Source organism: Epinephelus moara, chromosome 11 (assembly GCF_006386435.1).
Source record: "Epinephelus moara isolate mb chromosome 11, YSFRI_EMoa_1.0, whole genome shotgun sequence".
Lineage (NCBI taxonomy): Eukaryota > Metazoa > Chordata > Actinopteri > Perciformes > Serranidae > Epinephelus > Epinephelus moara.
Window position 1 is genome coordinate 18198158 of NC_065516.1, and position 21439 is coordinate 18219596.

Sequence of the window (21439 nt, forward strand, 5' to 3'; positions counted from 1 at the left end):
GAAACGCAAAAGCATAATAGGTCCTCTTTAAAAACTCCACGGGGTACCTTTAATACGAGAGTTTCAGTTGTCAGGGTAACTGTGTCGTGGTCACTCGCAGTCAGCTAGAAAACTAAAATATTAAAAACATGAACACTGCAATATCAGCACTGATTAGCTGCAAAGAAGCTGTTTTAATATTCCTTATGTGCAGCATAAGTAACTGATGGCATTACATTTCCTAAATGCACTGTTGCACAAGCACACATTACATGACCACAAACACACTCGGGGAGGCAATGGGACCTGTGATAGCAGCGTTAATGGTCCTAGCGAGCAGCCATCCTTGTGGCGGACACTCCCAGCAGGGTGCTCTGCTACTGCTGCCGCCGCCGCCGCTGCTGCTGCTGGCTTAGGAATGCTTTGTCACGCCACTAAGGCAGGGTGGTGCCCAGGAAGACTCAAGTTAGCCTGCGAGCAGCTCTCGTCAGCAGCGAGAGACGACGAGCAGGTTGTTTTGTCATGCTGCCTCGAGAAGCAGTTGGACTTTGATGTGATCCATCATGAAAGCAGACTGCCATTCTGCTTGTATGTGTTAATGGATGTTGTAACTTCTGAAATGCATCATCATGTGTTGTAGCTTCACCCTCTAGCAAACACTGTATGGTTGTAGCCCTCTCTATGCTGTTTATTTATTCAGTAGGGCTTTAATGAATATGCATGCACATCTTTTAGCAACACTGTTTACTTTTATCCAGATACATAAACTCGCATTTGGAGCAATAGGGTGTAAACTGCAGGGCTCCAGGGATTTTGGTTGTAGCTGCTGCACGAGGGGAGCACATTCCTCGTTCACTCGGCTCAAATTTTCCCCCAGATATTCCCGGGATTTGAAGCATTAACCCTGCTCCAATCCCGCTTCTAACCTTTGGCTCAGGGTTTCCAAATACTTCCTTTGCCGATTCATCATCCTTATCTGTTAACAGCTGCACATTTGCATCCTAAGAGGCTGACTACAACATTGTGTACTTGATATCTAAGCCATGATCAGCTTTTGCCGTAGCTCAGTGTAAATGTGATTGAAGGGATCACTGATAAGCCCCTTTGTAATGTGTATTATATGAAGCACTGCAGAAATCTTTCTTTGCATGTGTCAAGTTCAGCGACTGAGTGTGATGCTGCCATCCTTCAGTCTAAATCAGGCTGTGTTTATCCTGGCATCTCAATCTGCAACTGTCACCTGAAGCTGTGAGGTTATTGTGCTTTTCTTTGTCAAATGAACAGCTATCCTTTCCATAGGTATTTCCACAGCTGTCATATGGCCCACAGTCTTCGTACAGTACAGTGCTGATGACACGTGCACCATGCATGTCGTATTTTGCCATGCAAGTGTTACATTATAGCAAACAGAGGCGGCATTTTGTTGTTTTGCGTGAGCTGACTTCGAGCTGAGGTGCCGAGCTTTTGTCTCAATGTCGTCATCACCTCATGTATTTTTCACAGCGGGCCTTGTCGTGCAGGTGTCGTATATCGTTGTTGTGCTGAGGGACCGGGGCTATTATGTTTGCTTTAATAAGTCTGCCACCAAGGCTGACGTACAGGGATGTTTGTGCAGTTTCGTCTCCTCTAGACATGGAGATATCCAATAATAAGTTCCAAGGAGGATATGTTTCATGAATTAATCGTGTCATAAAGGTTGGCAGCATTGACTCAGCAACTGTGTGTGTCATGGTATCAAAACAGTAGCTGAGGCTGCAGGTGCGGAATAATATCTGAAATTTAGGAAGTGTTTAACTTCCCCAACAGGGAGCCAAAGGTTGTTAATATGATACTGGAGGTGCTACAGTTCCAGTTGACGGTGGGGAAGTACCTGACTGGTGTGTGTGCCTTTAACCGCCTGCATTCATGCATGTCCATTTTGTACACTTGCTGGCTCTCAGAAATCTCCCTCTGCCCACTCGCCTTTATCCGGGCTTGGAGACTGCAGTCACTCCAGAGCAGAGTGGAGAAATGATTAGCCAGCTTTTGACTGACCTTCTCCCGAGCTTAGAGGAAGCTTTAGGGGGGCCCTTGAATAGATGACAACCTCAGGGTATATGGGATTCAGTACAAACTGAAACCAGAGTAAAAGGCTCTCACTTGCAAAGTATCTGGTTGGGACTGGATTGGTAAACTGGCCTTTTGTGGACACTGCTGCTCAAGTACCAGCAGCAGCAGCCCGATGCAATAACACACCAGAGGAATAGGAAGATTCTACTTGTATCTGACCCGCTTGTCTCTTGATGATGGAAGAAAAGTTAAATGTGGGCCTAAAATGACTCTCTCCAAGGGGGCATTTGACATGCTGGCATTGATGCTCATTTAATGTCCTACTGTCATCTACTGTAAGGATCTGGGTCAAAGTCAGGGTAAGAGGGAAGGAGTACCTTGAAGATGAGTGAAATGGTGGAGGTGACTGAGGGCTTAGCAGGCTGCACTCATACATTATGGAGCTCTCACAGGCTTTGTGTTGCGGTCTGGTCTGGGCTACAGTGCGCAGGAGAGCAGCTCCTCTTATTAATCTGGTCAGTGAAATAGGTGTATTATGTATGCTGCTTCCCCACTGGGGTTTGGTAAAAGCAGTGTTTCAGTGTCAGTGTTTGTTTTAAGGGGAGCACAGTAATTCTATTCCTCTCTGCTGAAGCAACAGCACAGCACAGCAAGCCTGTAATTGAGTATTAAAGGAATATTTCACCCCCCAAATGACTGTTTGTATATCAGATACTCACCCTGTGTTTGGATGAATTCGTGAAGAAGACTTTGTTTTACTGGCATGCCTTAGGGGAACAAAGAGTCCAAAAATGGTGAACATTCTTGATGAACTGAGGTAACTGGGGTCTGCTGTTAACAACAGAAAAACTTAACTTTCAAATAACTTGTGTAATATAATCCAGTCGTAGGCTCTGTACTTCCTAACAGACAGCCCTTTATGATGGGGAACTGAACAGAAAGTGAAACTTATCTGTGCTCTTTTCAAAGCCAGACTCCATTGACAAAAATAGTATTTTTACCTTGCTGAACACGGGAGAGAGGTGACATGGTGGCACAGTGGTTAGCACAGTTACCGCCAAGCCAGAGATACCCCTGTTCAAACCCGACTGGGGCCCTTCTGCGTGGAGTTTGCATGTGTTCCCTGTGTAAGCGTGGGTTTTCTCTGGCCTGCTCCCACAATCTAAATTTCTTACAATCTAAAGGAGTCCGGCAACCTGTCCAGGGTGTATCTCGCCTTTTGCCTAATGTGTGAATGTGAATCTGAACTAACCCTATAAAACGCCAAAGTCACACAATAACACAAACAAACTAACTGAGTTTGGCTTTGTTTAAAGCACTGATTAAGTTTCACTTTCTGTTCAAGTATTCCTCTAAGTAATATGATTAAAAACCTATAGCAATCCAGTACAAATTTGTTCTTAAAGTTTACCTAAATCAGTCCAGACAAGTGCTTTACCCTATTGTGTCTTAGTTTTCACAGTAGTAGTTTCACAAAATTGTTGCGACTTCTTTGGGAGAATAATGGATGTGTGGAGAGTGAGATGGACGTTTTTGCAGTCAATATACTAATTGTTGTCATTGTGGGAGTCAGTTTCTTGAGTTTCAGTTTCACATTTTCAAAGTTTAACTAGCTGATTCACAAAAAACCCTGATCATTTCCATGTGGACTCATTAGATTAAAAAGTGGTGGGACATTCAGTTTGATCTGCATCGCTGTAGTCGTGTGTTTTAGCAGCATGGAGGAGGTTTTACCCACCACACTGAACTACTGCTGGTGCTGTTGTTCTTTGATTATACAAGGGTGCAGGGACAAACCAGGACACAGAACACAGCGTCTTCAAGGTCAGCTGTATTTACTGTATGAATGCTGCAGAGAGGAGGTAGAGGGAGAGTGGGATCGGGTTAATTATTGACAAAAGGCTGCTGTTTGTGGGCACATTATCGCCTGTACGGAATAAAGTCATTTTTTTAAAGCAACTAACTAAATAACCACAGAATACCAGATATTTTTGAGGAATTTGGGGATATTTTATATTTATAAGCTGCTTTGGAACTTTGCTGTTTAATGTTTTATTTAAGTTGTCTGCTAAATGAAACTTTTCCTCTACCAGTAAAGTATTCCTCGGCTTCTGTGCAAGTTTTTATCCAGTGCTTGGTTTATTTTAAGACACCTGATCAGACTATGATTAGCCATTTTGTGAAGTGTCTGCCTGTCTGCTTCGAGACAAATGCAGACTAAAATATTTGTATTCTCTTTCACATACTGGGTTCATTCATTTCAGCGTGTCTTCTGATTATATCGTGGTGAAGCTGATAAAAACGGGAGATAATTTAATAAATAATTGTGTAGTTTTGCGTGTGTGTGTGTGTGTGTGTGTGTGTGTGTGTGTGCGCGCGTGTGCGCATGTGCGCATGTGCGCGTGTGTGTTTCAGTCCAACTCAGCCGCCTGTGCCTGCCTCCCGGCATATGTCTGCACTCTATAACTGCGCGTGTTTGTTTTGAAACCGGTAGCTGGCAGATCAGACGTGATTCCACAGCTTTAATTTGCGGCTCGCGTCTGCCCAGTCCCAGGAGTATCCAGCACTTATATATCTGTTCTTTCTCAGTACCAACACCACCCACCGTTACCATGGTTTCACTGCTCAAATCCTTGGGTGACAATTCCTCATCAACACTCCTGACACACCAAGCTAATTATCTGACGGTTACTTAAACAGACAATATGACAATCCCCACCCCTCCCATCAAACCTGCTGCCTGTGTGCCCACCTGCCTGTCTTCTGACTCGTGTGTGTGTGTATTTGCATAAATCTGATAACCCTGCACTACAGAAATCATTTGAGGTAAAGCTGATATTAAAAGCGGAATAGCCTGAGGTCAGTGCGTGTTTGTAATTTCACACATCCTGGAGAGGAGACCTCCAGAGTCCTGCTGTAACTTTTATGATATGGACTACGAAGTGGCAGACTCACACAGACACTGAGCAAAGCAGGAGAGAGACAGACATGCAGCGTTTTCTCTCACTGTAGCGTGCAGTACAGTGTGATATTGCTCTAGTTTTCTCTCGGGTCCAGTTCTATGATGTCGGGCTTTGTCTAGCACTCTAGCTAAAGTGAAAGGGTAGCTGGGAGAGATAAAAGATCGGACTGTGCTGATTATTCACTTTGTAGGAGTAAAAAATGCTGATTGGTTGTCAAGAATTTCAAAGTTTGAAGCGAACACACAGAGCGAGAGGATTACGTTGATGAATATTCATGGGTATTATAATGCAGTATTTATGATAGTTATGATTAGTGCAGAAACAAGTCGTCAATTAATGGATTAGTCAGTGAACAGGAAATTAATCCACAGCAATTCTGATAATAAATGACTAACTGGGCGGTGATTTATCGAGCAAAAATGCAAAACATTTGCTGGTTTCAGCTTCTTAAATATGAAATTATCTCCACCAGGCGCAAACATGGAAGGGGTCATGCATTTGGTCGTGTGTGTGTGTGTGTATCTGGCCATCCATCTGTCCCAGCTAATCTTGCATACTACTGGACCAATCAGCCTAATATTTTGTGTGCATATGTATGACGTGCACTCAAGGACGTCTAATGGTTGTGGTGATACTGCTGACTTGTCACTCCTCTTAACTGGCTGGAAGAGGCTGCAAGTGATCAACAAAATCGTGTAGCAGAAGCAGTTAAGTGAAATACAGTTACAGCAATAGGCTTACCAAAAAATTACAAGCTTCACTGTCTGTTGTAGGCATGGATGTATAAAGAGAACTGGACACAGAATTGGAGGCGGGGCCCCATTTATTCATATGAATGATGCTCAGTGGTACAGGAAGCCAAAACAGTTCGACTTCTGTGTGTAAAATTACTCAAATCTAACGCTCTGCTTCAACATGACTGGGCGCACAGAGCAGGTGCACTGGTGACTTTCATCAGGCTGGCCACATTGGACATCCATTGAAAAGTTTGGTCTCATTTTGAACTGGGGCATCTGCAGATTAATTAACCCTGTTGTGATACAGGTATGGCCAGGGCAAAAAGCAGCAGTAAAAGTAGTTATGAGGCACTTACTGTTTAAGTCAACACCCCCAATACAATTATGTCAGATTTTATTTCAGAGTAGGAAAAAACCTGCAGTCAGACAGTTGTGACAGCACGATCAAGAGGAAAAGACATAAGACAAACACAATATAACGAGAGGTTTTCAAAAAAATGTCCCTACAAAAGAAATCAAAAGGTCGAAGCTAATACGAGAAAGTTATCATCATTATAACAAGTTAATTGGCCGTGCCTGTTCTCTCCCAGCACTTCAGTATCCGTCCATCCATCCCTCTGTTTTTGTTTGTTCCTGTTACGTCTGATGCTGATACACACTGACGGCATCAGTCTGTCAGTGTGAGCCAGAACTTCCATTCATTTCAGATTGAGCGCTGCCCCTCCAGTTACTCGAGAGTAGCATCTTCAAATATTAATCAATAAGGAAAATAATCTTTAGTCGCAGCCGTATTATTAATTGATCAATCAGAATCAGAATCTGGTTTATTGCCAAGAAGGTTTTCACATACAAGGGATTTGCTTTGATGTTTTGGCGCACAACAAATACATTAAGAGAAAATGAAATTAAAGGAAATACTGCAAAAATAAAGAAACATAAAAATAGAATCGAATGACATTATGATGAAAATGTACAATATTTCTGAGTCATGCATAATAAAAAAAACAAATATCTGCAGCTTCTAAAATGTGAGGACGCTTTGCTCTTTTTTATTTCATTGTATTATTTTAATATATTTAAAATATATAAAAATGAGACAAAACAAGCAATTTAAGCATATCACCTTGGACTCTGGGCCATTTTTTAAACTGAACAGTTAGCTGATAAATAGAAAATTAATCAACAGACTAATTAGTTAGGTGCATTGCAGCAGTCTGTGTGTGTACAAGGCATTGGAAGCAGTGCAGCAAACACTCAGGATGTTACGCACACACACACACACACACACACACACACACGTTAGAGCACAAAACGGATAGACAGTTGAGACTTGGGTCAAGGCTCGGTGATCCCATTCAGTCTGTCTCAGAATAATGACATGAAAAGATGACAAGGTCATACGTGCCTGGATCTCACGTCACATTTGGATCCACAGGGAGTGGAGCATTTTCGCTCCTGCAGGCCGGTTGTGACTGCATGATTATAACGGATGTATTGATTCTGAATCAAAAATGACACCTGGCTTGGCTTTGTCCCCTCATGACTGTTTCCTCTGCGTGTCCCTAATGGGTAGTACAGTAAAACATGGTTAAAACCAGCCTTAATTTAATTCCACCGAGTGTTAAGTGCTAAATATTCTCGCCAAGTGGATTTCTTTGAAAGGACTGTTAGCCTTCCAGCAGTGAAATAATTGGGCTGTCATTGCGTTACTGGGGTTTTTCCCAACCATCACAGGCTGGTGCAATTCTGTGAGGACTTTGCCGATTGCCACTGTGTTTTAAAAAGCTTCCTCATTGAAGGCCCCCTTTAATGTCTAGCACCAATTGGCCTCTCTATCGCTCTCTCTAGCTCTATTTCTGTCTCTCTATCGCTCTCATCCCTCCCTCTGTGTGTCTGTCTCTGTTTTTTTTCTGCTCGTCTGTGCCAGTGCTCAGCAAGTTCATACAACTGCTTTCATGCCTGGAGATCTGTGAAATAAACACAAATGTTGGCCTGGCTCACGGACACGCCGCCGAGTGAATAATGATTACATTTTTGGGTCTGAGCTGCAGCTGAGGCAATACATTAACCAGGCTCCATTCTGTGCCACGTTGGGACGTCAACAAGACCGTCACCATGACGACACGATGACAAAAAAAAAAAGAGAAAAACACTGCACACATTTCTCTGCTTGAATACTTTAACACAAGTGTGTTTGAGAACTCTCTCTGTGTCAGATGTGTGCAGTTATATGTGCTGCAAGTGTCAGCACAGTGTGTACAGTATACAGCCTAATCCTCTGGGAGTGAAATTGCTAGTTGCACACACACACACACACACACACACACACACACACACACACACACAGCTGCAGCTAAAAGGCTCTGGCTCTGGAAAACATTACTGATCTGATGTGCAGACACTTAAGTTGTGCATTAAGGAGTTTTTAGATAAGATTCTCTTAAAACCATCCTTCATAAATAAGTCTAATCCCTACAGTGTCATTAGTGGAGTAAAATACAGCAGAATTTACATTCCCCAAAGCTTATACTTGACTAATTTAACTTCTCTTCCCTGTCTTTTTTTTAATTTCAGAGGAAATCAAAGAGGAATCAGAAAAATTAAGGTAAGCAATTGATTAATTACATACCACAATAAGGCATCGAGGGTCATTTAATTGGTTTTGTTTCTCTTTCTGCATGTTCAGTCACTGTAAAATTCATGGCTCAACTGCAAGCCTCTCTGTTGCTTTCCCCTGTGTTCAGACTAGTAAAGGGGATTAGCTCAGTGTGTGTGTGTGTGTGTGTGTGTGTGTGTGTGTGTGCGTGCGTGCGCACGCAGCCTCTAGTGTGTTTTTGTTTGTGTCTCTCTGCCTGGCCTGTTCCCAGCAGCCCCTTGCCTTCTCATTAATGGCTTTCTTCACGAACCCCCGCCTAATGCTCAACTTGTTTTTGAGAGTCTGTATGTGCTTTTGTGTGTGTGTGTGTGTGTGTGTGTGTGTGTGTGCGTGTGCGTGTGCGCGTGCTTGGCGTGCTCGTGTATGGGCTGCCAAGTAACATGGGCATGGAATGAAACGTAGCATGAGTGCCACCTCTCCTCTTCCCTATCCTCTCTCCCTCCTGCCGCTTCGTTTTTATTTCCCTCTTACATTTTTATCCTTTGCCGCTTACCCTCCCTCACACACCGTCCCTCCCTTCATAGTCACTCCCCATTATCTCTCTCCAGCTTTTCCATTCTCTCCAAATTAGCATTACCAGTGACCAATTTCATCCAAATTTTACCCTTAAGGTTAGCACTGCTAGATCAAAGTTAGATAGACGCATGTGCCGCCACACTCAGCTCACACAGACGCTGCTGCTTCTGGATTCATCTCAGGCACTTCACTACTCTCACCTATTTTTCATGTTATAAACTGAAGATGCAATAGTCTCACAGTGCTACTCAGGAATACAAATATACTTTTTGTGTGTGCCTGCAGTCCTATTTAAATTGTTTCCCTATGTGCATTCATTCTGTAGCTCAGCTGACACGAGGCCAGATTTAACAAGGACATCTTTAAAATCTCAGCAGTAGGGATGGGCAAAATCTATCGCAGTATCACTCTGCAAACATACATCTTGATATCATATTTATATAGTAGATGAAATGGCCAGATGGGAATGAGCACTCAGCTATATCTGCAATTTAAACACTGGGATATTTAACATTTAGATACTGACACAAAGAGATATAATGATTGGTGCTTTCGGGAACGCTGTCAAAATAAAGTGTAAAGTGAATGTAATGACCCAAACAAATGGAATAATTAACTGTTAATTTTATTGCAAATGCAATCACTTAACTGTAACACCACCTTTACAGACAGGGAGACAAAAACATTTCCTAAATGCTCCACACTCAAGGTCCCGTCACCGTGAGGTTGCCAGGCAACCGGAGGAGACTCCAGGTGGTATTGATCTTCTCATCTTACTCTTGAGAGGGAAGCAAATCAGCATATTTCCCCAAAATGTTGAACTATTCCTTCAACAATTTCACGACAAATGAGCGAAACGTCAGCTGCTGAAGAAGACAGTGTGATACAGTTCTGTTGAAAGCTCCAGGGTAAAGAGAGTAAGGGGACCATGAGTGGAGACAGGGTTAGACTTTTGCCAAAGGCTGTTGTCAAGTGTGAACTGTCAAACTCAACATTTAAGATTGGTTTAGGATCTGGTTTGTTTACTCCTTTGTGACAGTAAACTGAATATCTTTGGGTTGTGGACAAAATATGACATTTGAGAACAGCATCTTTGGCTTTGGGAAACACTAATCAACATTGTGAGGGTGACACCCAGAACCCACAATGTACATGAAATCTTATATACAAGCCTTTTCAATTGGGAACAAGCTACTATTTGAGGAGTGTTTTTTAATAGGCAGGCTGCTCGTTCCATATTTAGCAAGTTCAGGTATTCCCCCTGCCATGGCTGGTTTACTCTCCTTTCTGTTTAAAAGAATTAGTCTTTTTGTAGATAAGCAACCCAGTGTACACAGGAGGTTAACAGTGGCCCTTTTAACGTAGAGATCGCGCTGTTGGGCTGCTACTAAGTCCCTTCTTTATGCCTCCTTTGCATTTTTACACAGAATCAAATGAGGGTGACATCATTCTGCTCTAGTGTGTGACTTTAAATAGCATCCTGGCATCGTGGAATCAAAACAGGCATGACATGTAACACAACAGCATCGGCCTCCAGTGTGCCAAATGCACGTCAGCAGCGCTTTCCAAACAATAACAATGGCATAACACGGCAATAGCGATAATTTACTTTCTGTCCTATATGGCGGTTGATCTGGTCCTCTGCTTGAAGAATAAGGAGCACCCAGCTCTCATTGTCTCCCGAATTTGTAGACATTTTCAGTCACTGTTCTTTCTTTTTTATTGAGTTAGCTGCTAACTGCTATTAGCTGCTTTTTAAATCTCCCACGGTGGGTCTCACACATAACATGTTGCCAAAACGTCACACCCATCTTGCCCATGGTCCTGTTCTACCAGCTGTTCTATTTATATAGACACTGTTTCGGCATTGTTGCCACCTCCCGTAGCGGATCAAAGGCGAGACAGCTCTGTCTTCCATTCTAAGATCATATCTTATATACAGAAAAGTAAGGCGGCAGAACGGTGCAAAATTCCTGCCTCGATCAGGCAGTGTGAAAGGAGCTAGTGACGCCAACATTATTGTCTGATTTCAGGCCCAGCAGGCAATCTTTTGGACAAACTGGGAAATTAACATAGAAAAACTTTGACATAAGGGATGACACTTCTACAGCTGGACAGCCCCGGAACAGATGGAATAATAAACCTCGATTTGTGCCAGCATAAATCTTGGCTTTTGTCATCCATCTTGAATAATCTTTTATTTATGATTTATGATTACTGTATTGTGAATCGCAGTTATTTTGGCTAAGATAATCGTGGCATTCACATTTTATATCATCCCATGCCTATGTACTGCCATACAAATCTGTGTTCTCTTCCATGGCATAACACGTGCCGCCTCAAATGAAGCACGCCTCAAATGAAGCACCCCACGATGGCACCAGGGAGTCGTACACGCAGACCTCGCTGTCTGACTAAAACCCAGTTAATGGCTGTATTATATTTTATAAGCAGGCTAAGTCTGACGTTGGGCTGATTATGAGGGAGAGAGCAGGCCAGCTGACATTAAGCAGGGAGTCCAGGAATAAGCCAGAGGAGAGGAGCTTCCTGCAGACACACACACACACACACACACACACAGAGCACAATAGCCGAAAGAGATGGAGGCTGGGTCAGACAGTACAGATGAGCCAGCCGAGTACTCTTTGCTGAATCACAGCTCTCCACTTTGATCTTGTTGTCCAAAAGGTTTTGAGAATGATGAGAAGGCTTCTAAAGGGATTCACCTTTTTTCCATAATTTCTGTTTATATAATTGTATTGTAGCTTTTTCCCGCACTTGTTCCTATTTAATTTGTGGTACTCTACGCCTGTCTCCTTTTGTTTTCAGATAGCTCTTGTAATTCTCTTTCTTCCCTTCCTTAACCAAGCTCTTCACTCTTCCTCCCTTCTTCTTTCTCTGCATGATCTCTTGATCTTGCTCTAATTCCTCTTTAATACACGCTACTCGATGCCTGTTTCCTCTTTTGTTTTATATTTCCTCCCTCTCCCCCTCCTTTACAAGGCACTTCATCCTTCCTCTCTTCTTGTGTTTCTCTCGATGATTGTGCCCTGCTGTGAGGTCGTCCCTCTAAAAAGAGCTGATTTCATCCTTTTTCATTGCCAAGACATAAACAATGCAACCCCTCCTGCTCTATCTGTTTCCCTCCTTCCATCTTTTGCCCCAGCCTCCCTCCCTCCCTTTCTCTGTTCCTCTCGTATTCCAGCCAGTGCAGTCTGGGTGTGGTGTTTGTGCTTGGGGATGCTGTAGACACATGGCTGCTGAAAGCAATGGTCCATATTTTATGTCTGAGTCTCCGGTCTTAAAAAATTCAGAAAAAAAATCACTGTATCGTTTGAGTTAAGGCCAGGAGATGCTTTGTCAGCACGAGCACACGGCTAAGCCTGAATAACAAACCTCTGGGATTAGTACCCCTCCCTGAGAGAGATCAAGTGAAAAATTTGAAGCAGTCAGGCTCTACATTAAATTCACGGTAATAAAGATTTTGTTACTCTGCATTTTCCTGGAGGAGCAGGATGCAGGGCAACACGTCAGAGGCTGTTCTCCCCAGTGAAACATGCCATTCTTTGCACTCACTTCTTTAATGCTCTGTTAGTCAAGGGGAGTGTGAGTGTGTCAGGCTGATTTTTGAGCCCTCCTCCTTCTTTTCAAGTGACTCCAGCTGACAGACTGGACCGTGTGATCGCTGTGTTTATCTCACAGTCTCCATCTCTTCTCTTTTTGTGTGTGTGTGTATTGTTCCTTCCTAGTCCGCCCAGTGGAGATGGCAAATCGGGTTCCAGCACTTTACCGCCAATCAAATCAAAGACCAACTTCATTGAAGCTGACAAGTACTTCTTGCCGTTTGAGCTGGCTTGTCAGTCCAAATGTCCCCGCATCGTCATCACCTCGCTCGACTGTTTACAGGTCAGTGGCAGGACAAGTTGGACGGCAGAGCCCCAAATTTTTACTCTGAGATGTTACGCCTAACTCTACCAAGTCACTTTGAGAGACAACTAAAAAGGCAGTAGTACTTTCAAAAGATAATTGTACAGAAAGTGACATGACACATACTCCCAATGTTTGCATATGTTTGTGACCTGTAGAAGCTGATAGCGTACGGCCACCTGACAGGCAGTGCCCCGGACAGCACAGCCCCGGGCAAGAAGCTCATCGACAGGATCATCGAGACCATCTGCGCTTGTTTCCAAGGGCCGCAGACTGATGAGGGCGTGCAGCTACAGATTATTAAGGTGTGCTGCTGTCCTTGTCTTCCGAAATTTCACAGTTCATCACACAGATACTTCAGATTGCTTTAATTCAGCATCACATTTATAATATTTCTCAAAAGCAGATCACTTTATCTTTTTATTACTTTGTTATGAAGTCAGTTTTATTATTTTACTTTTTATTTCACTACACTACAAGTAGCTCCTTTTTCTCTTATGAATCAATACGTCATTTGAAAAGACTAATTTAGTTGGTGTGTAATTATGTTATAAATGTGATGGTTTACAGGGAGACAATGAGCCGTATGATCTGGTCTTGATTGTTTTGTCATCTCTGCTAGAGAGTGGCAGTGAGTCAGATAGGTTTCCACAGTCATGTGACAGGAGCCAGATAAATATATCAGGGCTGTTTTGACAAGATATATATATATATAAAAGTACTGAAAATGTTTGAAAGTAATGCAGCTACCCACGTTTTGTATTTATATGATTTTGTTACCGATATTTTTGTAAATAAATCGATACCAAATGAGTAGCTTGTGAGTATCGATCCAGTAGTATCGATCTGCCCATCCCTCCTGGATGTTTATCCAGGAAGCTCCTGGGATGAATTTTTTTTTGTGTGTGTTCTTTTGTAGTGCTGCTTTGTAGGGGGGAAGTACTCAAAGAAACACATATTTAAGAATACTCTTGCATCTTTAATAACTTCCCTTAGAAGTACAACCTATCTGTTAGTGATTCACAAGTGATTCACGCAGTGCCATGGAAGTGTTATAAAGGACTTGAGTACGTTAAGTACGCGAAATATTCAGGGCTGTTTTTGAACATGACACTGAGGTGTAAAATTTCCAGAGCTGAAGCTGAGGCACGTGTGTGAAAACGCCTTACAGATAGTGACATTTGACAAATGGTGAGTTTACATGTTTAAACTTTTCCATGGCCCATCTGGAAAACATGACAAAAGTTTCTTAAAAGGATTATTTTGTAACCTGCAGTAAGAGCAGAAAGACTAGGAGGCCGGTAAATCTCTCCACTGTCCTTATTCAGTCAGTTATTGACTGATCAGCTGGCCCAAGTCAACCGAACATAGGACTCTGCACTGGCTTAGATAGATTAGATAGATAGATTCATTATTGCCATTTGTGTAGATGCAAAACAGTACAGGTACGTTGAAATTTTTGGCCAATGAAAGGCAGCTACAAGAGCAGCATAAAAACAGAAGACACACCTGTCTCCGCCCCAGCTCCTCCTTTTCATACTGTGTCTGACTTATTGATGTCATCTCTGTTTGTCATTGCTGCTGCTCTGTTCTGGTCCCGGGGGGGGGTCTTCGCTGCTGCTGTCCCTGCCTTAGGCTTTACATATAGGCACATGGAAGGGCAGAGAGGTGTGCTCTCTCTACCTTAATGCTTTCCACATAGGCACATGGAAGGGCAGGGAGGTTTGCTCTCTCTGCCTTAAGGCCTTCCGCATGGAAGAGGCTTTCTGCGTAGGCCCATGGAAAGGCAGAGAGGCCCCAGAACAGAGCCATACCACCAAATATAATACTGCAAGTGGAAATAAGTTTTCTTTGACTAAAGTGTTCCTGACTGAACTATAACTTATTAGAAAAAAAATACACTTAATGACTTACTGTTAAACAAAATATTTCCTTGAACAAGATACTTTATTTGATGTTCATCTAATCTGCCCCTGCCACTTTGACACCTGCTGTCTTCTTTCCTCCAGGCTTTGTTGACAGCAGTGACCTCCCAGCACATAGAAATCCACGAGGGCACTGTCCTGCAGGCCGTCCGCACGTGTTACAACATCTACCTGGCCAGCAAAAACCTCATCAACCAGACCACAGCCAAGGCCACACTCACACAGATGCTCAACGTCATCTTCGCCCGCATGGAGAACCAAGCAGTATGTCCGACCCTTTGGAAACATTATCACACATAATCCTTTTTATGTAGAGAGACGCACAAAAGTGAAAGAGAGGACAGCTCCTCCCTTGAGCCACTGTCTGATGAACTAACAAAAGCCGATGTAGCTGTTTATAGGATCAAACAAACTGCAAATTTTAGGCTCAAATCTCTGTGAGCTTGCAGTTTAAAAATGCTGCAGCAAATTATGTAAAACTGTTTTGGCATGGGGTCAGATTGGATTGTAATACAATGAAAGACATTATATTCTGTAGGAAAGCTTTCTGCTTGATAGTTTCATTAAAGTCTACTGTTTGCTTTGTGTCCAGAGGGACATTTTAGGTGTTGCCTTAAAAAACAAAGCTTGCTCTAATGTCATCTTTTTCTTTTTGAATGACACTTTCCCCCCTCCTCACCTGCCTCCCTCCCTTCCTTTTGGACACATAGCTTACAAATCACAAGCTATCTTGGTCTCTGGCCTCCAGAAAGCGTGACCGCCAGGTAAAGCGTGCAGGACTGCCGTGACTTGCCTGATCAGAACTCTTAAACTTTTCTTCTGTGTATCTGTGTTTGCGCTTTTTTTCCCTCATCCATTCATGCACTCATCCGTTCTCTTCCTTTGCTCCTACACTGCACAGGAGCAGGTATGCTGTGTACTTTTTTCCACCATATGCTTGCCGTGGCTTTCTGTTGACTTGCCTACAAATCATCTCGCTTCTCCTGCACTAATTTACATTTTGGTTCACATCCACACCTGAGCCTGGTAAATGTGTTATCGCAGGTCAGCTACGCCCGTCTCATCCCCGACAGCTTTTTGTTATGTTTTGTTCCTCCAAAGGGCCTAATACAGTTGTTTTAGAACAATAAGCGACTGGTATTGAGTCAGACACAGACGGGGAAATATAAAGAAGCAGTCAGGGGTAGAGATAGAGAGACAAGGCAGACTTTGAGGCAGAGGCCTATTGTTGTGTTGTCACTCCCCGTGTAGTGTTGTGCTGCTGCACAGGGAGATCCAGTTTGTGTGTTTGTGTGTAGATGAATCCTCCTGACTGCTGCGGCTCAGCATGGTATGATCACACACACGCACACACATACACACACACACAAACACACACACAGTGTTTGTCTGGCTCACTCTCACAGATTCAGCCTTCACTATCCGACTGAGGTGGCATTTAAATAATGAGCTTAGTTTGTTTGCGCTGCCTCGCCCGTCCCCTCCAGCCGAGGTGCGTTGTCAGGCCTTGTTACCGTTGCTCATATTCAATACTAATTGTTTCATTCGGAATGCTGTGTCACTGAATTGAGTTGCTCACATTTAAATGTGACAATAGCAGCAGGCTCATTTAATTAGATTCGAGCGGCTTCTGGAAGTGTGGTTTTAAAAACAAGACATAGTGAGTTTAATAAAAGGAGTTTGTGTATGAAGTAGGTGTGAAATGCAGTTTTTGGTTTGCCTCGTGGGAGAGAGAAAAACTTTCTGTGAAGAAACAGCATAAAACAGATTGTATAATTGTGACTTGTGGCTACTGACACCACCAGTGTCCCTGCACTTGGCAGATTTATTTTGTTAATTACAGTTATTAATTGAAAAGCAAGTCTGCTGTAGATAGAAGAAACACCATTTATCATCACTGTTTTGTAAATGTGTCACACTGTTTATATTTCCATCTGTAACCCATACATCTCTTTAGTTACTGTGCCTTTTTCTCTTCGAGTCACTCAAGTCTATAATTTGTTTTTATTTTTTTATACATTTGTGCCCGACAAATCTACAAATGCACTTGGATTGAAAATGCACCATGGGCTGTTGTTAATTTAGCTTGGCTGAGAGAACTTCCACTGCTTGTAATGTTTGCTCTCTTTTTTGGATCTGTATTTGCCATGAAATACTAAGTGTGTAACTGTGCATATGAGTACTGTTTCCCCCTCTGAGATCAGCAGTAGAGATAGAGTTACTCTGCTCAAAACCAAACCTTACCTCTGCCATGAAGCAATCTATTATCTGAATCAGGGCTGGGCAATATACCAATATTGAATCAAAATCATGATGAGACGAGATATTGTCTTAGATTTAAGATATTTGATATTATAAGAGTTGTCTTTTCCTGTTTTTAAAGGCTGCGTTACAGTAAAGCATACTTGCCAACCTTGAGACCTCAAAAGTTGGGAGGATTTTGTAGGTTTAGTCTTTCAACTCAAATTTATTTATAAAGCACATTTAAAAACAACTCCCATTGAGCAAAGTGCTGTGCCAAAGGAATAAAACGTTAAAAACATACACGAGAGGCAACATAACTGTTAGGTACACAGCTCATACATTCAGAGACACAACACACACAGGCACATATCAGGGAAAGCCCCATCAGGGGGACTCAAACGCTAATGAATAAAAGTAGTTTTGAGCCTGGAGTCAATAGAGGGGGTGAATCTGATTGGCTGTTTGACAGTTCCACAGTTCACTCATGAGCTTGAATCTGGAGCATGCCCAGGTCAGCTGACCTGAGGGACCTGGGGGTAGAATAAGGGGTTAGGAGGTTTGCTATGTAGGACAGGGCCAGACCATTAAGCGCTTTGTAGACAGATAGGGGAAGCTTAAAATCAATTCTGAATTATACAGGCAGTCAGTGAAGAGAGGCCAGAACAGGTGTGATATGGTCTCTCTTCCGGGTACTTGTGAGGAGGGTTTTCCTCGGGTACTCCAGCTTCCTCCCACAGTCCAAAGACATGAAGGCTAGGTCAATGGGTGACTCAAAATTGCCCGTAGGTGTGAATGTGAGCATAAATGGTTGTCTGTCTCTATGTGATAATCTGGCGGCCTGTCCAGGGTGTACCCTGCCTCTTGCCCAATGTCAGCTGGGATAGACTCCAGCTCCCCCTGCGACCCCCAACAGGATAAGCAGTTACAGAAAATTCATGAAAAATGGACTGCATCAGCATTTTTATGGCCCACCAACCCACGAGGCAGCCCTCAAACCCCCCCAAAGCATCCCGTAAGACATTCGCACATGTAACGCGGTTACCACAGAGAGGAGACGCCCACCCGCAGCTACGCTTGACTCATGCAGGTTTGGAGGTCTGGAGAAGGAGGGAGAGAGGGGGAAGCGGCAACAGATAGAAATCAGTTCACATTGAGCATTGTAGGGCTTACATTTGTTTACAATGCCAGAAACAGGTTTTGATAATTAAAAGACAAAAAAGTGCGAAAATTCGTCAGAAATTTGGAGAAATACGGGAGAACTGTGAAACCGAGGGAGGGCAATGAACAACAGAAGTCTCCCAGGGAAAAAAGGAGGGTTGGCAAGTGTGCAGTAATGTTCTGAACTTACCAGACTGCTCTAGCTGTTCTAGTATTTACCTTTCCTCTCACTGTGTAAATATGTTGTGAAAGTGCCAGTAGTCAACCCTACAGTATAGCTGCAATATCGATGTCAAGGTATTTATTCAAAATAATCATGATGTTTCTATTTTGCCCATATCGCCCAGCCCTAATCTAAAGTAACGCAATATTTACTAACATGACTGAATCTTTTGGCCACAACTATGTGCAAATGTCTTGTGACCCACTTCTCGCTCATGACCTACCAAGCTAAAGCATAGCAACACTTTCCAGTACTTCATATCAGAAGCAGTGGTAACACAAGTCAGCCATGACGCATCAGCGGGGACATGGCTGTATGAGCCATTTTCCATCAGAAATACCTTCTGCCACCAGCCGACTGAAATAGACCCAGTTCACACGAGCCAGCATGAATCGATTCCACAAAGTTTGTCTCATCGCTGTCGTAGTAGCATGTCCTACTTCTCAGTGATTGCGTATTCATATACATTTCCATAAGAACACTCATCTATTGTATGCTGACACTCTAGATGTGAAAAAAATCTTGTTAAAGAGTCTTATTTTCTCTGCTTTGACATCTGGAAGTGTTGTGGCTCTGCTTTTGGTTCAGTGAGCCCTCAGGGAATCTTGACAGGTTGTTCAAACTTGTAATTGCTGTTATGAGTTTGTTTACATAGTCTTAACCTGTCTTTTTTCTGTGTGTGCGTATGTGTGTGTTGCATGTGCCTGTTCTATGAATGCTTTTGCTGTTCTTTGTGTGTACCGTCCGTGTCTGTGTGTTTTGTTTTTTATTATTTTGTATGTGTGTGTCTGTGTGTGTCCCACAACCTCCCCTGGCAGCTGCAGGAAGCGAAGCAGCTGGAGAGAGAGCGTCACCGGCAGCACTCCCCGGTTACCCAGCACACCGAGCCAGACTCCCCCCAGCTCCAGGCTCACATCCACCCGCCGGCCAAGGGTCTGTCCCAGGAGGCCAACGGGCCCGTCACCCCTCCAACTCCCAGCATTACCATCCCATCCACCCCGTCCACCCCCTCGACACCCGCCCCGGAGAGCAGCAGCAGGTCTGTGTCTGGGGAGCAGGAGGAGCAGCGGGAGCAAGAGGAGCAGGGAGAGCAGGGGGCTGTCTACGAGAGCCCAGATCCAGAAAATGGTTCGGATTTCTGCGTGGCTGAAAATGAACAGACTGAGGCAGATCAAGCCACAGCAGCAGCACAGAGTAAGACTGCATAAAGGGATTTATTATTTTTATATTCTGTATCCTTACTTTACCCAATTATTGTCCTTTATCTACCAACACACAAAGATAAGTTTCAAGCCCCAGCATCCTGTTTGAAAAAGTAAAAAACTATCAATATTCATAAGGCTAATACCAAATTTTAAGATACTGTTTAAATGACCCTTCGCTAAGTTCTGCCTTCCTTGGTTATTAAGTCACTTTTGTTTTTTTTGTTATCCAATCAAACAGAAAAGAATTTATAGCCCAAATTTCCCCGCAGCAATCAAAAAATGGATTTTAGAGCAGAATTATCGATACTGCCATCAAAAAATGTTTTATTGCAAGTAAAATACATTACATTCACTCATTTTCCGTAACCGCTTAAAATGTATTAATGTCAATTTAAATGTTTTGACTGGAAATCCCAAAGGGTTTTTTTGGAGTCATATGGAGTCACTGCCGTCAGGCCTGTCAAGCCTTTGCTCCTGGCACGTCAATACAGCGTTTCAATAATATTGGAGATAGATATTGGATATTTCTGGAATAATGGTGAAATATCAGAGAAGTAGACAGAAAGGACCACAACATGCATTGTAGAGCTACATTCACAATACCATTTGCTGGTGGAATATTGTGAATGAAGAGGACATTAAAGTTCAGGGAAAGCCTCACTGGTATCAATGTAAGCGTCAGGCACCCCATGTTTTGACAATTCACATGACCGACAGACATATTGTATACAGGACCAATAATGTTTTTGGACAGCAGAGTAAGTCAATATGGTGTTTAATTTAAGCTAACGTGTAGTTATAACTCCCTGTAGCTTTAATTATCTTATATATGTTTTAGCCCAATGCTAACAAAACAAAATTATTTTTCTTTTTTATTTGTTTAAAGCGCAAACAGCCTCAAGTGGTACACAACTATTTAACCTAAAGTTCAAATGAAAGTAACTTACAATAAATATTTAACTGTCTTTGTTTGCTAAGTGCTAAACCAGCTAACTTAAGTTAGCCTAGCCTCTTACCTCAGAGCATAAGGAATACAGAAATATATGACACCACCCTCTAAATATTTTAGGGATATCTGCTGTCGGACATGCAGGTTCTATATGCACACCATTTTAGCATTTACTTTGTTCTGAAGGGGGACAGGCCTGCTGTGCTTACAGATAGTTGCTAACGTACAATTACACTAGGGATAGGCAAACTGTGGCTCTGAAGCAGAATGTGGCTCTTTAGACCAATGGTTCCCAACTGATCCAGCCGTGGGGTCCAGGTTTCTCCTTAGTCATTGGTTCAAGGTCCACAAATATTCAATATATTCAGCGTCATACTTGCATCTGGCCATGTCATCAAGCTAGTTTGCTGTCTCTGTTAAGTAGCTGTCTGTTATTCACTCACTCTATTACAGGAAACAGCACTTCAAAATAAAAGCTTGTGCCAGAAATTCACTATATTTCAAAAATAAAGTGTGTTTTTTAAAACGACACGTTGGCGAGTCATTCAGAATGGAACCCTGAACCACTTTTGGACCACGACCCACCATTTTAGGAACCACTTACCTTTTCCATTGGCTCCCTGTGACTTTGACATAAAATCATATGGAAATCAATAGCGGCCATTTTTCAACATTCAGATTTTCAGTTGTCATTGTTGTAGGCCTAAAGTGATTATTGCATTCTACAACTGTAAAAATCTGTAGCCTATACATTGAATTAAAAAATGTTTTAACGTTTCATCAATTGAATGGTGTGTCATATGTCTACGACCCAGTGCCTTTTCCTCTACATTTTGTTGAACTCCAATAGCGGTGGCCTGGAGTCTCCCTAGCAAAACTAGCCATGGATTCCAAATCCAAAAAGGCTT

At 42.8% G+C, this 21439-nt stretch overlaps 1 protein-coding gene across 2 annotated transcripts in view; it reads left to right on the forward strand.

Moving 5' to 3' along the window:
- Positions 1 to 21439, forward strand: part of arfgef1 (ADP-ribosylation factor guanine nucleotide-exchange factor 1 (brefeldin A-inhibited)) — a 69233-nt gene that overhangs the window by 14529 nt on the left and 33265 nt on the right. The window contains exons 2-7 of one of the 2 annotated variants that reach the window (XM_050056208.1): positions 8303 to 8333; positions 12650 to 12806; positions 12986 to 13132; positions 14837 to 15016; positions 15463 to 15516; positions 19196 to 19571. In XM_050056208.1, the coding sequence (XP_049912165.1) occupies positions 8303 to 8333; positions 12650 to 12806; positions 12986 to 13132; positions 14837 to 15016; positions 15463 to 15516; positions 19196 to 19571 (945 nt within the window). The remainder of the gene's footprint in view (positions 1 to 8302; positions 8334 to 12649; positions 12807 to 12985; positions 13133 to 14836; positions 15017 to 15462; positions 15517 to 19195; positions 19572 to 21439) is intronic. The other variant, XM_050056209.1, reaches the window with a different exon arrangement.